This window comes from Catharus ustulatus, chromosome 5 (assembly GCF_009819885.2).
Source record: "Catharus ustulatus isolate bCatUst1 chromosome 5, bCatUst1.pri.v2, whole genome shotgun sequence".
NCBI classification, from domain to species: Eukaryota; Metazoa; Chordata; class Aves; order Passeriformes; family Turdidae; genus Catharus; species Catharus ustulatus.
In genome coordinates, this window is record NC_046225.1 from 7440484 (window position 1) to 7460274 (window position 19791).

The window sequence follows — 19791 nt, forward strand, 5'->3', positions numbered from 1 at the left end:
CTCTTTCTGAAATGAATAAGTTTTCTCCCAAAGAGGCCACTGAATGCTTCCTGAGGGTCAGCCTAGACTAAGGAGTGTCTTCAATAAAGCATATTTCTCCTTGCAAGTGTAGCTCTCCAAGCAGCATCAAGCCCAGTGTTTGCTTTTGCCAGATCGAATCTGCCCTGACAGTCCCATGACCAGCCACAGGGATAACCTCTGGTTATCCCACAGAGTGGATGCAGAGAAGCATCCATACCCTTTACCCTGGAAAGGACACCACTTTCCCAGCCCCATGGCCTGTTTGGCAGGGCAGGTACCTCCAGCCCATCTGCTCTTTGACCATGGATCTGTGGGGAGCTCTCCCAGCCCCTTGGCTGCAAAGAAAGGCAATGAACACATCAGCATGGCCACTCCAGTGGAGCTCAGCAATATTTATTTGGCACATTCCCTTAGCTAAGGCAGTCCTTGCCCCCCATTCCTGGCGGCTGTCCTGCTGGAAAGGATGAGTGCTGTGACAATAGGGCTGGCAGGGCTGGCAGTCCCTGGGCCTTCTCCTCAGAGTTCCAACAGATCCGTCTGCACGCTCTTGCTGCAGCAAACAGGAGAAAGGGCCTCAGTTGGTGGCTGGGCAGGAGGGCTCCCACTGCCCCCAAGCCTGGCTCAGGCTGGCAGGTCCTGGCCCTGTGCTGAGGCCATCCCGCTCCTCTGGAGGCCCTGCTGCGGGCCCTCCTTCCACCTCACTTACTCCTCCAGGATTTTCCTCAAGAGCTGGAGCTCTGCCGACTGCTCTGATCTCCCCCTCTCCCTCAGCTGCTCGGCGTAGGCCTTCCTCAGGACGTGGGCAGGGCGATAGGGATCCTCGAACACGAAGGGGCAGGAGGTCTGCAAAGGCACACGGGGCTCTCCTCAGGCACTGCCGCAGCAGCCGCGGCTCCTGTCGCAGCTTCGCCCAAAGCGGGAGCCTTGCAGGGCTCGGTGCTCCCAGGGGGCTGCTCCTGGCAGGGACAGCACAGAGCCCATGCCACAGCCAACCTATCCAGCAGAAAGGCAAAAGCTCCTTTTCCTGGGAGTTGCCTACCTGCCCATGCCTGGTGATCGCCCGGTTACCAAAGTATTTGCGCCACACTTCTGCTTCCAGCTCACGGCGCTTGGACGCCAGCAGCAGCTGGAGCTCTCTCTCCTCCTTCTCGCTGTAGAGGGGCTGCGTTCAATGGAGACCACGCACAGACTAGCATCAGCCACTGAGCTGGGGCAGGGCAGGGGGGCTGGCACCATGCTCAGAGCCCAAGCTGTGACAAAACCCCAGCAGGTACCCACCAGTTCTGAGGGCTGGGGAGCACTTGCAGAGACCTTCAGCCCCTGCTGAGCTGGAGATGTGGGGCGCTTCGGCTTCCGCTGGGTCTTCTCCGGGATTACGGGAAGATACCTGGAAAGGACAGCCAGCAGTCTGACTTGTGGGCAGTGTGAGCTTGTACCTGTGGGATCACAGCCTGTCCTCTGTCCCAGCAGTTCAGGACCACATGTCCAGCATGTCTCCAGGGCTGTCTGGCACCAGCACGTGCACCCCAGACAAGGGAAACATCACTCATCACCCCAAGTGATAATGAGGGTGACACTGAGGGGATGCCCACACCACTCCTCTGCAAGGCTCACCCGATTTGGCCAGTTTCCTTGTCTCTAGCCAGATCGACTTCCATGGACTGCTGACTGGCCTGAGAAACCCTGCGCCGAGCCAGGAACACGGGATCCAGCACACTTACTGCAAGCAGGAGGCAAGAGAAGAGCACAGAGATCCTGTGGGACAGCATGGATGGCAGAGCTGTGCAGCCACGCTACACGAGGTTCACTGACAATCCTTGCCACTCCTAGGAGTCACAGTTCCAACTAGACCCCTTTCTTTAGCCCACACTGGATCTGCTCCAGAGCCAAATTCCCACCAAGCCACCCATCACCCCAGGGCACGGTTTTTCTCATCTCCCTCTTATACCTTGCCAGCAGAAGGAACCCAGCAGTGGGAAGAACTGAGAGGTACTGAGGAATTCCCGCTGGGGAAATTGGGTTGTAGGGGCTCCCCACAGCTCAAAGTCTCTTCCAGAAGGGGTTCCCCCACAGTGACCCCAGAGGGCAAGAGCACACAGAGTCCCTGGCAGCACTCAGCTGGGACATACATCTGCGGGAACCTCCTCCCCACGGCGCCGACTCTCTTCTGGGTTTCAGGGAAACCAGCGGGGCCAATGGCTGGTGCGGGGTCTCAACCACAAGGCTGGAAACAAGAAGGCACCAGGTGGGTAAAGCTGGGGCAGCAGGATCTCTTGGAGCTCGGCACTTATAAGCTGCTGGCACACATCTTTGGGGGGCACTGCCTACTCCGTGGAGGACAGAAGGCACATGCTGTCCTTGCTGCCTGCACAGACCCTCTTGCCTCTCTCGGGGCCACTTCCTCTGCAATCTCCAAAGCCATGGAGGAGCGAGCAGTGGAGAGAGAAGCTCTCCTGTGAAGTGGCTGCCCTTGCCCAAGTTTGGCTGGAAATGAGCCATGGCAGGAGGGTGCCCCCAAAACAGTGGCTGAGCAGGTGCTCCACAAGCTGAGGGCTGTAGCAGCCATCCTGCTCACCTTGGCAGACTGAGAACCTCATCTTGACTGATCCGACTAAAATCGTTTTGGCCCGGAAAGGCAACAAGGTTCATAATTTTGGGGTCCTGGAAGGGAAGAGCACATCAGCAGAAATCCAGAACATGTGCTGCTTGCTCAGAATGGCAGCAAACCACTTTGGTGCTCAAAGACACAAAGGCTGCTTGTCAGAAAGCCTCACACACCTCCCTTGATGTCGTGAGCCCCTCAAAGGGACTCCTGAGACTTGGGCTAGCTCACTGGGAGTGTGCCCAGGTTGGGTGGTGAGGTAGGTGACAACAGCCTGGACAAAAAGTAGGAACCTTCCCAGATGGAAGGTTTTGACAGCACATTGCCACAAAGCTGTGAGGGAGAGCCCCACAGAAATGACAAGCTCACCTCGAGAAGGGCTTTCAGCATGTTTCCTGTTGTATCTAGCTCCAGCAGGCAGCCATCCAAGAAGGTCGTGCTGACCACTTTGTTCCGCACAGCAAGGATACCGATGCCCTTGAATGAGAATTCCACCTCCCTGTTGTCTCGGAGGGCCCCAGCAAAGCAAAGCAGGGTCTCCTGTACGCACTGCTCCACGATTTCGTGGCGAAAGTGGGTGCTTGCAGCGACCTCCTCAACGTCTGGCGGAACAACAGGTGTCTCATCTAGCAAACAAGCACAAAGTCACAGTGTCTCTCTCACCACAGTTCAGCCAACTCAAAACTGCAGGTCATCAGTGTCCAGCTCTCTGGCAGCACTGTCAGAGAGTGCCCCCCTTTCAGCTCCATCCACATCCCCAGAATGGACACAGTGGACAGGAAAAGCCAAGCAAAGTTTTGTCTTCTGCTGTGACAGCCAGCTGGAGCACAGGGGAGCCGGCTCCTCAGGGAGGAGCAGGGTGCTGGACTACCACATTTGTGCTACCACATCTGCGCCCACACCCAGCACTTTGCACATTGGTGGAGGCTTTAGAGGTGTTGGCACCAAATGCAAAGCCTGTGCAAGGAAAGGGTCCCATCTTCTTACCAGGAATTTTGGTGTCGTCACTCTCAAGGTTGTAAAACATCTTCAGAGACTTGCTCAGAATGAACATAGGTCTCTCAACAGGCAAAACCTTGTCCTCTGCCACACTGGCCAGCACTGGCACAACTGCAAAGCTCCCAACTCCAATATCCACTGCCTGAAAACACAAGCAAGAGGAAGGGCTGACAGGGCTGCCCAAAGGTAAGGAGGCTGCCAGATGACTTTCATGGCCCTGGGGGTGACACTTTGGGCCCTGCTAAGGAGCTCTAGAGGGGCAGGGCAAGACTCACCCTCTTCTTCAAGAGCTGTCTGTAGATGTGCCGAGACATTCCGGACCAGATTTTGCAGATTTCTGGAAAGCAAATTAAAGCTTTGAAGTCAGGTCATCGTCTCCCATGCCCCTACCCATGCAGGTGACAGTGGAGTGCTCTCAAGCTCCCCTTTGCCATGAGTAGGCACTGTCACTGACTGGGGCTGTGTTCTTGACCGCCCCCAGGCTCAGAGCCTGCCCTGTGACCAAGACAAGCCTGGAGAGGAAAGGCAGGTTGTAGTTTTGCAAAGGCGATTTCCACTTTTAGACACTGCCAGAGCCTGGAGGCCTGGACTACTGTAGATTCCCAGATGGATATAATGTGAATGTCTAAAACACCCATAGCCATATGGTTGCTGTTGGTATTAACACACTGCAGGAAAGGACAAAGGAGGGTGGAGAGGGGGGGCCATGTGGGAGTAGAGCAGCACTTTTCTGGGACAAACATCCTTGTTCTAGATCCTGGAGAAAAGCACAACACAGTATAGCACAAGAGGAGGAATGAGGCCAAGAAATGAGCACGGACTGTAGGGGGGATCAAGACCACCACAGTCCCCCAAAACCCTCCGACCCATTTCCTGAAAGGTGTGAAAGAACAGACTGCACATCATAACTAATTTGTGTAGAAATCAATAAAATTATCTATTAAAAAGTGCCCCTACCAAACCTCATCCTATCACCCAGGACTTATATCCATGTTCTTATATAGCAGTAAATCATGGACTAGCATACAAATTTCCATGCCAACTATGTAATTTTTTTAAATAAAACTTGGTGAGTTTTTGTGGACTTTCTGATTTTTGTTGTTCCATGCTGTTGCTTATATCATAAGAGAAAAACCCTTGCCACACTGTTAAAACAGTAAAATAAAAAGCAGGTTTTATTTGGAAGCTTCCAGATGTCCCGGTGGTCATGGACACACCTGGCATCAGATTTCTACAATTTTATAAGTTTAACAAATCATCATATCTAACAAACTTTGTCCAATTAGAAGAGCAGCTGGTTAGGTAATTTTTCCTCGGATACTGCCCCATTGGAGTGGGTCCAGGGCCTCTTTGCTCCACTTCTTGTTGTGTCTCCTCAGATTCTGATTGGAAAACAAAATATACTTCTAGGTTCTCTTCTTGAAAATAAGACTGAACAGTATTTGGGGAATCTGTTATATGGTTAATTTATTACTCTAAAATCTAAGAGAAAAAGTAGGAAAAATACTGGGAGCTATATAACTATGTAATAGTAATCTATAGACCAATGAATATACGAAAAATATATAAAAAGCAAGTGACCTTTAGACATCACTTCTACCACAAGCACCTATGGATCCTGGGTGCTCCCATCTCCTTAAGGGTGGGATATCACAGCTCCCAAAGACACCCTCGAGCTCCAAGGTACAACACAGCAGGGCTCTCCTTGCAGTAGAAGGGTCCCACCCATGGCCCCAGCCTTGGGCTTTCCATGTTCCTCTCCATGTAATGCTGGCACTGGCAGTGCTCCTGCCAAGGTCCCCTGGAGCCTTACCTATGGTGCTGAGCTCCTTGAGGGTTGGGAGCTCCTCTGGCTCCACATTGTTATAGAGCAGGTACTTCTGCATCTCTGCCCCCCTGCCCTGAAACAGCTGGGGCAAAGATGCTTTTCCTGCTATGAAAACCCTCTGCTCCTCTCTTCTCCCTCAACACTTCTCAAGAGTTGCCACAGCCTCCTTTCACCTCCTGGCAGTAGGAAATGCTGTGACAGCAGTTGCTGCAGTTGTCCCTCTGTGACATGATGCCATGGACACAGGCTGCATGGAACCTGCCACCACACAGCCTCACCCACATCTGGCTGCAGCATCAGCAGGGCAGCCCAGCTGGGCACCCCAGGCTGCTGCACTGAGGGTCCTGCCTGCAGACCTCAACTCTTCCTCCCTAGCTGGCCACACAGAAACTCTTGGAACCTGGGGTGCAATGTGCATTAGTGCTGAAAGCCTTTGAGCACTCAGAACAGGGATGGAGAGGTCCAGCTGAGGTCAGAAGAGAAATTACCCTGCCCAAAGGACAGCATTCATCCCCTCCTATTCCTTAGGGCCACTGGGAGGCATTTCTTTTACTACACCAGGATCTACAGAGGACTGCTGCTGCACAAAAGACACCGTGTGCCTTGCAGCTGCATCCTCCAGTGCACAGTCACCCTCCTGGAAGACTCCCTTGGGCACTAATATTGATTTCCCAAACTTCCCACTGAATTTGCAGAGATTCTTTGCACCTAACTGTATGCACTCCAGTTGATCATCCCAGACAGGGACTGATAACCATATGGAGATTATACAGAAAATCACCTTCTCTGAGACAGGAATGATGTTTGGCCATCAGCTTGTTATTTTCTCCTTCTCACTCTGGGGACATTATCCCAACTCACAGTTCAGGTAGACAAGGCACAGCTGGAACCCTGCTGGACCATTTTCACTTCGCCATAAGGCAGGCCCCACCAACATTTGTCCCCACATTGCTTCCCATGTGAAAGCTGAGTGCCAGGCTCATGGCTCAGGTGACTGCTCACCAACACTGGCTGTTGCTGTCAGGCAGAATACAAATAGCTGCCGTGAGCTGATGGCTGCCCCAGATTTATTTTTTTTTCTAATATAGGCAAACTAAGCGTAACTTCTGGTTCTTTATTTTTAAACTTTGACCAGTTCATTTATTTAATTATTTATACCTTTAAAATACTGTTCATGAAAAGTTCTCAAGTTTCCATAACACCTTGAGGGTGCCTTCTCATTAACATTTCTTACACTTTCCATAAAGGTGTGATTTATGGCCTTATTTGACAACTACTCATTGGACAGATTTGGAATTTACTGAGACAATCTCTATGAATAAACGTTATTCATGTACATTAGTGGTTTCCAAGTCAGGCAATTAGCTCACAATATTTGCAGGCTCCTTCTTTATTTTTTTTCACAACATAGTCAGGCACAGTATTAATATCCAGTACTGAGTCTAATAAAATTTCCATTGCTTTCTTGGGTTAATAATGAACACAGCAGGGACAAAATCAGTATCACTGTATTAACTATCATTAAATAAGATATCTAAGCATTAGCATCACAGCAATTGAAAAGTTTGATGTACATAAACAATTTGTATTTGTCTATTTATGTCATTCAAATTCTAACTTTAACATTAAGCCTTGGATTTTCAAATTAGCAACGTGCAAACACATTGTGCATGGTCAATTAAACTCAACTCCACTATTTCACATAACTGCAGGAACTATGAAAACCAGAACTAAACTTAGTTTCAGTTGGTTTCAAACAGGTATTTTAGATTTATTTTTTTTCATTAATGAACGTCATTATCTGAATCAATTGATTTTAAGTATGAAATTCCATGAAGAATTTGATCCTACAGCATATATATAAAAAAATAAATAAAAGCATGAGTCCATAGGTGGCATAGGGTAAACACAACCCAAACTTAGATGATGCCTGTGCATGGGTTTTCCCTGCACTCTTTTCTGTTAAAAGATTGATGATGCGAGGAGAGGCTCCACGTGAGCACTGATTAACTTCAAAATACACAAGTCTGCATGGTTCTGGTCTCAGAAATTTTATTTATAGATGACCCCTGCTTGGGAAGACCTGCTACCTGCTCATACTGCTGCAACAGACTGCAGCCACTCTGATACTAAGAGTAATCCTACTGCTCCTAATGCGAACCCACACCCACACCATAATTAATATTAGTTGGCATTTATTAGCAGTTTGGGCTAAAAGGTGAAAGTGAAAAGTGGGGCCTCTTAAGGTAAACCTCTTCAGAAAAAAAAAATACAGAGGTAACACAGCAGAGAAAGACAAAGAGACTTTGCTTGCAGTTTCATAATATGCGTGTGATTTACAGATTGGAAGTACACGTGAAATACACAGAGCAATAAAATAAAACTTCCAAGGACTAAATCTAGACCATCCTGTATGCTGAACATATTTTAACATACACAATTAAAATGAAATAGTTCCATAAGCATCACAATTTATCTTCTCACACAAATGAGAACAAAATTAGTTTTAAATGCCTCAGAAGCAAACTTTTTCCTCCTTCAGACTCAAACAGGGCTGGGGACTTTTTGAACAAAGGCAGTTACAGTGAATACCTGCAAGTATCTGTAAGCACTCGCATTTCCCATTTCCATCTTTATTTTTTTCCTTCTTCCTCAAAGCAATTAAAATCTTCCTTTTGCTGGAAGGCCTGTGAGGAATAGTCACAGGGGAGTTCTGAGAGACAATGAGGTGTTGAGCTTCCCCCAGGTCCTCAGCCAGCATCTTCTCCATGGTACTTCTGGTGGTGCTGTGCTGCTGGTGCACCTTTCTTGGTTTCAGCAAGCCCTGCTGCACATGGAAATGCAGTTTCCATTGCTCAAAAGGCTGAATCCAGGTTTATGGCTCTGTCCAAGGGCTGACTCACTCCTCTCACTTCCACCCGGACTGACCTAGCCCCATTTTGTCTGGAAGAGTCAAGCTGCACTTTAGGTAAGTGCAGCTAAATTGGGGAGATGATAACTCTATTTCTGCACGTCCACTCAATTAATCTGTTCCTGGACTGTCAGTGATAATAATTCTCTAAGAATTACCGATTAAGTCATACACTTAAAATTATTTTCCAAAGCCTCCTATTGTCATCTGAGAACTTTGATGTCGACTCTTGCCATTACAGATCATTACTGTTCAGCATCATCACATCCAAAATATGGATTTTGGTTTTGCTTGTTCATTCACAGCACTATAAATGCAGTGAAGGAATTACTACTTCATATTCTGCTTCTTATTTGCTAGAACTTTCTGTACCTTCTTTTCCCTCTGAGACTTTTGCAAACTTCTGTTTCTTTATTCTTTTATGGTGTTTTCTGCATTTTTCTCTCATCTTCATTATTACTACTGAAACTACTCATTGTCTTTGCTTTTCCATTTTGTGAAAAATCAACCTTAAATCCCCTCCCTCCCCCAAACTCTTTAAGGCTTTCACTTCTGGTTTGTATCAGAAGGGCTAAAGCTCTAGTTTTCTGTTTTGCTAAATCCTAATTAAACTTCTGGCCCACATACTAATGATGCCTGTTACCTCTGTGGCAGCTTTTTCTTTTGACTAATCTAGAAATACTCATTTTCTTATATATTTTGTACTAAAGGAAATTGTCTTTAGAGATGAGAAACTTTGTTCTTCAAACACTTAATCACTGAATAAATACCATGCACATATGTATTCTGGTTTCATACAGCCCTCCCTGCATCAATCCCAGATAAGGAGTTTTCTGCTGTCTACCAATCAGAAGACTATATAAGACTTTTTTGACCAAGATAGGACATATATATTCACATTAAAAAAATAAACAAGTGAATAGACAAAATTGAAAAACAAAACAAAACAAAACAAAACAAACAAACAACAAAAAAAACAAACAAGGGAAAACTAATCCTGATGTAAAGCCAGCTAGTTAAATTGTATTTTTGCTATATAGCCACCATAGGCCAACCCCTGCAGTTTCCAGATGTTTATTACAGGATAGGCCTGGACAAATCTTTTACAAAAGCTCTTTGAACAAAGGTATCAAACTTTAAGTACCTTAAAACAATAGCAAACCTTTACAAAAGGATTTATTTAAACTTTTTATATACCAAAACAGCTGGAAAGGGAACAGAATGACAATGAAGTAAAACAATGCTTAAGGACAAACACTTAGTAAATCTCCACCTTCTTCTCCTTTAGGCACAAAAGAAAATTCCATCAGCACCATTTGCACAATAGTCCTATTAAGCTTAACATTTTCTAAAAGATTAAGGGCCTGATCAAAAGAACACTGAAATCACTGGAAATCTTGCTATTTTACTTGAACAACTTTGGATGTGGTCCATACTGACTCCATAAGAGTAACTGCTTATAAGAACTCAGATTAAATCTGGAGGAAAATAACTCTGGTTATAACCTCCATAAAAATCCAATAAAAAAGAACACATGCTTGCTTTCTGTTTACTTTACTTTCCATATATTTTTAAAAAGGACATTTCCAGCATTTTGCTCCACAATGTAATCAAATTAATTTGGTTTGGGGAAGCGAAATGAAGATTAAAAAAAGACATAGATGTTGTTTCCAATTCTGAGATTTATTATTATTCACAGTAAAAATAACTATTATTTTATCCCTCCATTTCATGCTGAAACAAAAAAAAAATTATTTGCCAAATATTGGGGTGATAATGTTTTTTTTTTTCCCAGAAAATGCTCTCTGTATTGCCACTTCCAGAGTCCCACTTCTGCATTTTGTCCATGTCCCAATTACCTACAGGCTTTTCATCGTCATTTCACATGTTCACAAAATGCAAGATCAGACTTCTGTAACTGAGAGTTTTACTCCCACTTGTACACGAGTGTGTGTTCATGTACCTGTACTGTAGGCCAAGGCCAAAAAATAATGAACATAGCATAAAACATTAAAAACAAGAAACATGATTCCAGAACATTTTAGCTAAAATGTATGCTGGATACCGATCATTCCCAATTTAAGGCAAGGCTTCTATTATTTTGCTGAGAGTAACAGAGAAAATACATTTTTTTTGTCCATGTAGGAGAAAATGAAAAACAAAACCCAAAAATTCATGATCAAAGAACGCTTGTCAGCTGGCTGACAAACACACAGATTTGTAGGACAAAGGAAGCCATGGCTAGAAACAGGAGCTCAACATCCACCTGCCTCTCCAAAAAAAACCAAACCTGTTTCAAAAACTGCAGTGATTTAAGTGGGACTAGAACAGATGCCAAAATCACAATGCTTTTATAGCCAAAAGGGTTAAACTACTTAATAATTATTTATTTTTGTTTTTACCACTCACAGCTTGGAAGTTATTATTGCCTAATGCCACACTTGGCAACAAAATGGTACAAAGGAAACCTCTATTCTAATTTCAAGAATATTTCAATAAATTTATGCTAGGCTCTTTAGATTCTAAGGTATGATTAGCATCTCCTATACATGGATAGATAGATCATAGACATGCTAGCTCATCATCCAGAAATAACAAACTGGACAAGCTGCCTCCAGATCATCAGACAGTCCCAGTCCTAGCAGATCAGATAAATCAAGCAATATGGAACATCTACTGATTTCTTTCACCTCAAGATGGAGAGCAGCTACCATCCAGCACACAGAGGACAAGCAGTGCAACTGCCACTACCAAATTAACTTCTCTCTGTATTCTGAAGACATTTGAAGAAGTCAAATGTGTTTATACCAGGCTCTGTTTTGGCATGGCCAAAGCATTTTTGATGCAGCACTGGAAGCTCTAACACTGCATTTTTCATACTGTCAAACCACACCAAGTTACTACAAAAATCTCCCAAACTTCTGCTGTTAGGATGCCCAAAGCACACATTTCTGCTTCTATCTCATTTCAGTAGGGAGGCTTAAAGACAAACCTTCTCAGAGTAGGCTCATGTGCAATAATGGAGTCCAATTCCTGTATGGAATCTTTTTTCTTATTGCCCTAATTCACCTTTTTCATAGGGGAGAAACATTATGCCTGTTACACACATATACACTGAGGCAGTTCTTCCAAGTCACCACCACTAGCAAAGCAAGAGCACAATCCTATCTTCTAACATTGGTACTACATCAAACGACAATTTCTGCCATTCCCTAAAAGCACATAAACTCTGGAAACCATTTTATTACAGCAATCACCTCTAGAAATTTGCAGTATCACTTTATTACCCAGAAAGCTCATTTTGGCAGGGGAAAAAAAATACAGTTATATGCATTTCTTTTCCTAACTTCGTTTTTTGTGATTTCTCAGATTAGAGTGCCAATCAAGTATTATTCTCCTTCTTCCCACCAAGACCACAACACAAGGTAATTATTTATCGCATGCTGAAAATTCTAAAAAGGGACATTAAAATTTACAATTTTGTATCTTACAACTATGTAGATAAAGGACTTCTGATGATGCTACATTTTCTGAATTCTGGTCAAGGATTTTCATCTAACATTCTCCGATACTATCCTGTAAGCCCATATAGCTACACTGTTAAATCAATGTATACAATTATTATTTGGATTTTCTATCTTGGCTTGCAATAGAACTGCATTTCTGAAGCTATTTATCAACACCTTGGTCATGCCATAAAGGCTATTTCTTCCTTCCTAATTGTGCTTTTCCTCCTTTCTGTGCTGAGCAAAATCCAGCAAAGGGTCAAATGTCTATATCCTTTCTTTCCAGCAAATTGAGTGTTACAACCTCATTTCCTGGGCAGCTCCAGATTCTTGGAAATTACACAATGGTGGAAATTGGGGGACACAAGTGCTCCCCAGATCCCTACTGCCCTGCATTACAGCAGCAAGGGAGAGCTGCACACAACTTCCTAATACATCCTTCCATGAGAAGCTTTTCCAATTAAAGTCAGCAGTTGAGCACAACCAGCAAAAGCAGTAAGTTCTTCCAAAATATTCCCACTCTGCTCTTGACACTGCCTTTTACAGGAAGCAGTGATCCTCTTTCACCAAGTTTCCCCCAATTACAGGGAAATCTGTGAGAAGCACAGAAAGCCAGCAAACTCTTCAAGTGCTTTTCAGAGCTAAGAAAATCCAAGCCTTCCTACGACATTTCTGACATCTTCCCACTCTACCCTAAATCACATTTACATGGCTCATTCTTCTATTTAACACTTCCCACAACTTGAGTCCTTCCTGTCTTCGCTTCCTTTCCCCTCCCTTTCCTGCAAATCTCTTTACTTTCGTGCTCAGCTCACACAGACTTTCCCCAGCGCCCATGTGATATTTCTTCCCAAGTGATCACTTCTTTAAGTCATCCCTCTGCCTTTTGGAGACGGACACTCCCAGATTCCTGCACGACAGCACCGCTGCCTTTAACTGCACCAAGCGCAGCTCCTCTTTCTGCCTGGACATCACACGGCTCGCTCGCAATATCCAGCTGCTGCAGGATTTGCCGGACTCCTTCTCAAGCAGTAGCTGCTGCAGCCCGCAGCTCTCCGTGAGAAATCGGGGAAGTGATGCTGTGTCTCCTCCTTGGCAGCCGGGAGGAGCTGAGCAGGGTGACCCTGCCAGTCGGGGAATGACATTTTGCTCTCTCGAGTGGCTGAGCTGATCAGCCTCTCCCGAGAGCTCAGAAGCGCTCTGAATTAAAACACTCTCGCTAGAGGGAGGATCGGGTTTGTGCTGGCCATTGCTCCTGCTGAACTTGGCTGCAGCTATCCTCCCCTCTCCTCCCACTTGAACATCCTGCAGAACTATCATTTCTCTCCAAGCTCAGCATCAAGGTTCATGTAATGACATGAAAGCATATGCATATGGTTGTACATGCTTGTGTTACTTCAAAAAGATTTGCATAGTAAAGCCTGCAAAATGAGAAAATACCAGCATTAAAGGAAGCAGGTGTGATTCAGCAGCTTGTTGTGGGCTTGGGAGGAGACGGTCACATGTGGATGCAGACTTCTTCAGAGCATATTGTGCCAACCCTCCACGTCCTCTAAAATCATAATCACCTCCGGAGCTCCCCTCACCACACCCAAGTGCTTCCCAAGTATCCATCCATTCACAACAAAACACATTTGGCAACACTGTTATAGCCTTTCTGAAAACTAAGAACCGGGGCATGTGTTACACGTGTTAACACAGCGTATTCAGCATCCTTAGCTGCTGGATCTTCCCTTTCCTTCCTCCTGTACTGGGTCTGTAACAGAACCCAAAGTGCTGCAGGTATGAACCAGCTCAGCATCAGCACCACTGCTCATGGTGTGCACTGATCAAACAACAAACATCTTGGGAAAGATCTCGTCCCAGAATAAAATCCGGGTGCCTCTGGAGTGCCCCATTCCAATGCACAAGCTGCAGGAGTGGCAGGCAGAGAGGGACCTTTAGTAACACATCACCGTGATTTACAGGCTCACTAGATGCAACAGCATCAGGAACTTTGAAATCCAACATTCCCTAAGTCTGGTTATGCAACTTGCATACTTTGCTGATCACGTTTCCAAAGATTTGCTGAGTGAGGTGTATTGTCCCTGTGCCCTGTAGCTGTGAGATCCTGCTGAGCAGAGCAACCTTGCAGCTCCGGGAGGCAGCAGCAGCCAGGCTGGCTCAGCCTCTGGAGATCCCACCGACTTCTGGGGAGGGAGAAAATCTTCTGGCTTGATTTTTAATTGAAAAACTGTAATTGTAGCAACACCAGGCCACAACTTGCATAATAAATAGAGTGTGGACCACTGAAATCTATAGCACGGACTACTCCTAGTTCACCTAATTAAGTAACAGCTCACAGTAAGGAGTTTTTCCATATGCATATGGAAAGCCTGCTAATGAAAAGGGAAAGGAAACTAACGTTGTTGTTAGGCTGCAGGAACTTAGGAAGCTGCTGGAAAGACTGGTAGGGTATTTAGCTTTGGGGTTATAGCCTGACTGGTTTTGCTTTTAAGCCTAAATGTTTTGTTTCTTTGTTTTTTGGTTTTTTTTGGTTTTTTTAAATTTTTCTCTCTTACCATTTGCTTTGCTGCAGTTCTACTTTTATAGCCATTTCCCTACCCTTCAGTAATTGTGATCACCTTTTCCTGCTATTCTGTTGTTCTATAGAGATACTTTTCCACTTTCTCCTGCTTCCTTACCACCACTGAGAGTAGCAAGTGTATGGATAAGAGCACACATACTTCAGATCTACATCCAGCTCTGCAGAACCCTGGGAATAATTATTCTGAGAAAAACTGTGCTCATCCTCCACAGCAATTGTGTGGAACATATGAACTTGCCCAGTTTCTGTCACACAGTCCAGCCACTAAGCAGTTGTGAGATTAGTTGTCTAGCACAGAGTTTTCAAAGACCGACTTATAAATTTCTGAGAGTGTGGAAGTGTTTCAAGGAACAGCTTCTGTGGAAGAATTTTTGAGGAATTATCCCTTTGCCATTCTCAGAAAGATCCCTTGGTATCTGCCTGAGAATGGCAACGAGTACTCCTGAGACCTCCATCTGCTAAAGTCACTATTCCAAAACGTGGAGGTGGTAAGATTTTGAATTGAAAATTGCAATGTTTTAGCATAGACAAAAAAGTGATCATTGCCTCCTCATAAGTGACTGAACTTTCCAGCTGGAACTTCCTCAATACTGAAATTGAGGTGGGTAAGACTATGGAAAAGTTTTCCCTAGACAGATGCAATTTTAGGAGAAAAAGCAAGCACCTGAGCAAATGATCTTACCAAGGGAAGACTCAAAAAATACAGTCTTGGATGCTGGTAGTGCAAGTAGCTCCACCTAGAATAGGTACAAAAATATAGATGTGTGCACTCTTCCTAAGTGACTACATAATTATAATCATCTCTTTTGCCATCTTTTTCCTTTTCCTGCCTAGTTGGTGCTATTGTTATCTGCTGCATAGTTGGCACGATGACTCAGATGATAGAATTATGCTGGAAATTATATATACATGGAACACTGAGGCCCAAAAATGCAAATTCTTCTGGGCAAACAATCTAGAGTTTAGGGCTTTTTTGTATTTATTCTGTCAAGCACTAGAGTATTATATCTAAGAATAGATGTTTTGTATTTGAACTACTGCTTTCAAGCTGAACCTCAAAACAAAGGGTGTTTTAGTTCAAGGTTTGAACTTGTTGTTGGAAAGAAAATCAACAGTGTAATTTTCTTTATCATGAGCAACTACATCTACCTATGGCTTTGAGTGTATTATAAAAAGCTTAACAGAGTCTCGAACAACTGGAGTTTTCCACTGTAGTTTTTGTCCTCATTTGCTCTGGTAATCATTCAAGCTTAGCAGCAATGGTTGAATTCAGATACAGGTCAACTGTATTTTGATGAAGTTGAAGGAAATAGGTGCAGCTGATTGAGCAATACCATAAAAAAAGAAATTTATAGAGAAAAAAGATGCCTCTCCTGATCAATGTGATCATATTTTGCTTTTCATCTGATTCAGTACCAGGTTTCTATCTATGCAGTAAACTATCTTCCTGAAAATTTTAGCTAGATGGTAAATAATTTTCCTTATTGAAGAGTCTATTGTTAAGAAATATCTTCTGTGATGTTAAATACATATATCACCTCTTTTCTGCAAGTAAACAGATAAACCCAGTATTTTTGACTCATCATCTTGTATAAAGTAATTTTCATTTGTTTATAATGCATCTGCAGCACGACAATAAAAGCAGAGTTACAAATTGTCAGATTTGTGACTAATTATTACATTGATAGTAATGGGACATGACACAAGCTCACAGGAATCAGGCCAAATGTTAGTGTAAAGCCATGCATACAGAAACAACTGCATTGAAGTGACCAGGACCTTAGCTGCTCTGGACACTGCAAAAGGCCTGACTGATAGAAAATGTTCAGGGCTGAACTGTGGAAAAAAATAGTTCTCTTCTATTTATTTCAATGCAGACTTGAATCAGCTAAAATCACAAGTCATTGAAACAGGCTGCAATTTTTTTTTTTTTTTTTGTGATAAACATTATGATAGACTCTGAAAGCTGGAGAAGGCAGGATAATAGCAGTAGACTGTACCAATCTGCTGCTTCACACTGAACAGCTTCTTGCTGCTTGAGTAGTCTCCCTGAAATGTGTATTGAATGTTTGGGGGTGGGCAAAGAAAAGGAGGCAGAAGCTGGCCTTAAGAAACTCCTGCAGGATGTATCCACTGTAATTCTGTCCTAGACTCCTGGCACCTTCTGTCCATCATGATCTGATCCCTGGTGGAGCACAGAGCATATAATGAAGTCATACTTGATTATCACTTATGGAAACAGCTGTCTAAGGTCATGAATGAGTTGTTTTCATCACCAGGAGCGCTCCTCTAAGTGTGAAAGTGATGATTAACATCGTATCTCTAGTCCTGCTCACATCTTCAGCCTTGTGGCAGATGCTTGTCTCTGGGGCTGTTTAAAAGCCATCAGAAAATGTCTTAATCACTGGTGACCCCTGCAAGAACTTTGGTGGCTTCTACATCGATCTGACATACGGAGTGCTCCTGAGGCAAACATGAAGCCAGGCTTCTTTTATTGATTAGCCAAATTGTCTAGCCTTCCTGTTTTGTCTCCTCATTGGCAATTAAGAGAGAAATCCATTGAGGGAGTGAACCTTCCCCTCTGATAGAAATAACCTTAACTGGGCCCCTTAGTTAATTTGTGAAATTGTTCTGTATCGACCTTGCTTTGAAGCAGGATTTCATCCTATGGCCCCATCAGTAATATATATACATCTTCCTCTTAGGAAGCAGGTTCTTTCTAACCATAGTATCTTTTGTTTCCTATTTATAATCCTAATCCTATCATCAATTCTAGTAATCTTTCCTGCACCATAAGATGCCATTTTCTTGAGGGAGAACCTGGGTAGGTTTTGTTATTTTTTTTTTCTTTTTTTGCCAAGACAATCAATATTAAAGTAAGGAGTAACAATCTAACAATCTAACCTTTAAAGGAGAGGGGAGGCCAATTCTTGATGTGTTTTTAACATCCAGACAGTCAAGAGGCCACAATGTTCCCCAGCCTGAAACTAAGACTGAACCTAAAACAGAACCCGCAGATCGTTTTGGTGACTCGATTAAACAATGGGGATTAGATTTCTACAACCTAAAATATGATTGTGCAGGTTAGGATAGCGATTGTTTCTTCCAGAACACAGCATTTGGATGTTTCCTTACTCGTGTGACTCCTTTTGTGTCTGAGCAATGGAAAAACTGCACTTGGCTAGTGAGAGATGAAGCATTTCCTCACCTCTGCCCCAGTCATCACTTGCCTAACCCCTGACCCCAAATGAATGCATTAATCCTTTACATCCATCTTCCCCATCTCTGTTTTATATTGTCTCATGGAAGGCCAGGACTTGCTTGTCCTTCTTAATGTGAAAGAGATATTTTAGACTTGGATCCATTTAGATAAATAATTGGGATTGTTCATAGCTTATGTCACTATGACTTCACTGCAACTGCGTGATGAAGGGCAAAAGAACTTGACTGGGGCAGAGGGGATGCCCTGGCCTTGGGGCACAAGCCTTGGCCTTGGAGCATCCTCCAGATCTGGTAGCTCTTCCCCCTCTTATGCACATGCATTCAGTTTTGTGTGTTGATGATTCACTCTCCTACCGTGTATGAGTTAAGCGCAAAAATTTTGTCTTTAAAATAATCCTTGAGATTTGGTAAATGGAGGTGCCAGGGAAGCTCTGTGTGAGCAGAAGTTATGATTTAGCATCTGTTCCCCTTGTTAGAAAGTGCCCCGTTGCACTTGGGGTGCCAAGGAGGATTTTGGCAGGGGGGGAAGGTTTGACTCACCCAGGTGTCATCCCCATCAGCACGGAGGATTTACAAACCTGGCATCCTCTCTTTCCATCTCCAAATCACAGCACAGAGTGAAAAGCAGTGATACGAAAGATCAGTCTTCATTGGGCAAAGGAATTGCCAAATTAAATGATGACAGATGGCAAAACTAAAGGCCACGGTGTCAGGGGTCTGCCCATAGCCCTGGGCTTTAGGAAGAGGTAAACACACAGATCTCAGCTGGTGCTGCAGGAGGTACGTGTCCGGCGCAAAGCCGGCGCTCAGACCGTGCCGAATCGATACCTGCTATCGAAGGGAGCAGGCACAGCGCTGGGGCCAGCCCAGTGTTATTAGAAAATGATATATTGCACATTAGGATGGATAATTCATGTCGCCTCCATCGGCTCACACCGTCGCGAAAATCCATAAATCATTTTCTCGTTCATGTATCGCCTAAGTGCGATTTGTCACTCGGCATTAGCGGGAGGGCGGCCGCCGATCCCCGCCGCTTCCCGGAGACCCAAAATGGAGAGACCCGGCTGCGCTCGGGATCGCGGGGGCAGCCCGGATCCCCGGCGGGAGGCGGCTCCCCCCTCCTATACACGTGTGTGGATATAAATGTGTGTAAATTCCCGCGGGGCTGCTGCCCCCCGGATCACCGGGCATCTCTGCAGGAGCCTCGCGTGGGTGTCGCCCCCATCCCACCCCATCCTCCAGGGCTTCTCCGGCCCGCAGAGGCGGGCACGGACACGGACACGGACACGGGCGGGCTCAGTCTCCCGGGTTTCGCCCGCTGCGCCCGCGTTCCTCGAAGGCAGGAGAGGCGGCCGCTCCGGGGGCTCCGGCGGCGGGGACAGAGCCGGGCTAGAGCCGGGCTGTCCCGGGTCGCGTTCAGTGCCAGGCATCCACCGCTTCCCTATGGGCATCCACCGCTCCCTATGGGCATCCACCGTTCCCCCCGGCAGGAGAGGCGCGATCTCCGCTGTCCGCGCCCGGAGCTGGCGGCAGCGCACGGGCAGGTGAGCGGCGGCGCTTCTGCATGGAAAGGGAAGGCAGCGAGGTTCCCGTCCGCATCCAACGGGCAGGGGGGATTCTGACGAAATTTTTCAGTTTTTCCGGAATCGCCCCGCCGACTGCTGCCACAGAGCGCGGGGGTGGGTAGGGAGGCACCTTGATGGGGAGAGAACGGGATGCAGTTTGGGGGAGAGGGAGCATCTCCCTGCCTGCCGCTCCGGCTGCCGCTTCCCTGTGCGCGCCTCCCGGGGCGAGGCAGTGCTGGGGCACGGTGCTGTACCGGTGCGGTGCCGGTGCGGTGCGGTGCGGGCCCGGTGCCGGTGCCGGTGCGGACGGAGCCGTGCGCGCCCCGCGGGCGGAGGCGGCGGCGCTGGCGGGCGCAGTGCGGCGCTGTGGGCGCTGGGGGGCGCTCGCCGCCCGCAACAGCGGCCGGGCCGGGGGAGGGGCGGGGCGGGGGCGCCGGGACCGCGGGGGAACCGGGTTTGGATAGAGCGGGGACCGGGTTTGGACAGCGGGGGGACCGGGTTTGGACCGCGGGGGGACCGAGTTTGGACCGCGCGGGATGGCCGTGATGGA

At 46.0% G+C, this 19791-nt stretch overlaps 1 protein-coding gene across 1 annotated transcript; it reads right to left on the minus strand.

Moving 5' to 3' along the window:
* Window positions 1-595: 595 nt before the first annotated feature.
* Window positions 596-3983, minus strand: LOC116996395 (coiled-coil domain-containing protein 81-like). The gene is made up of 8 exons (XM_033059961.1): window positions 3898-3983; window positions 3611-3764; window positions 2993-3249; window positions 2597-2682; window positions 2151-2245; window positions 1636-1741; window positions 1300-1408; window positions 596-1183 (listed from the first exon to the last, which is right to left on the minus strand). Exons 1-8 carry the CDS (start codon window positions 3934-3936, stop codon window positions 596-598), a joined length of 1434 nt encoding a protein of 477 aa, XP_032915852.1. The 5' UTR covers window positions 3937-3983.
* Window positions 3984-19791: the final 15808 nt, after the last annotated feature.

Bases quoted from the DNA above. Each gene is read 5' to 3' on its own strand.
- LOC116996395 (XM_033059961.1), bottom strand. From the start codon at position 3,936: ATGTCTCGGCACATCTACAGACAGCTCTTGAAGAAGAGG. The intron at 3,765-3,897 runs GTGAGTCTTGCC...TTGTGTTTTCAG, and splicing joins GACAGCTCTTGAAGAAGAGG to GCAGTGGATATTGGAGTTGG. The intron at 1,184-1,299 runs GTGGGTACCTGC...CATTGAACGCAG, and splicing joins CTCCCCAGCCCTCAGAACTG to CCCCTCTACAGCGAGAAGGA.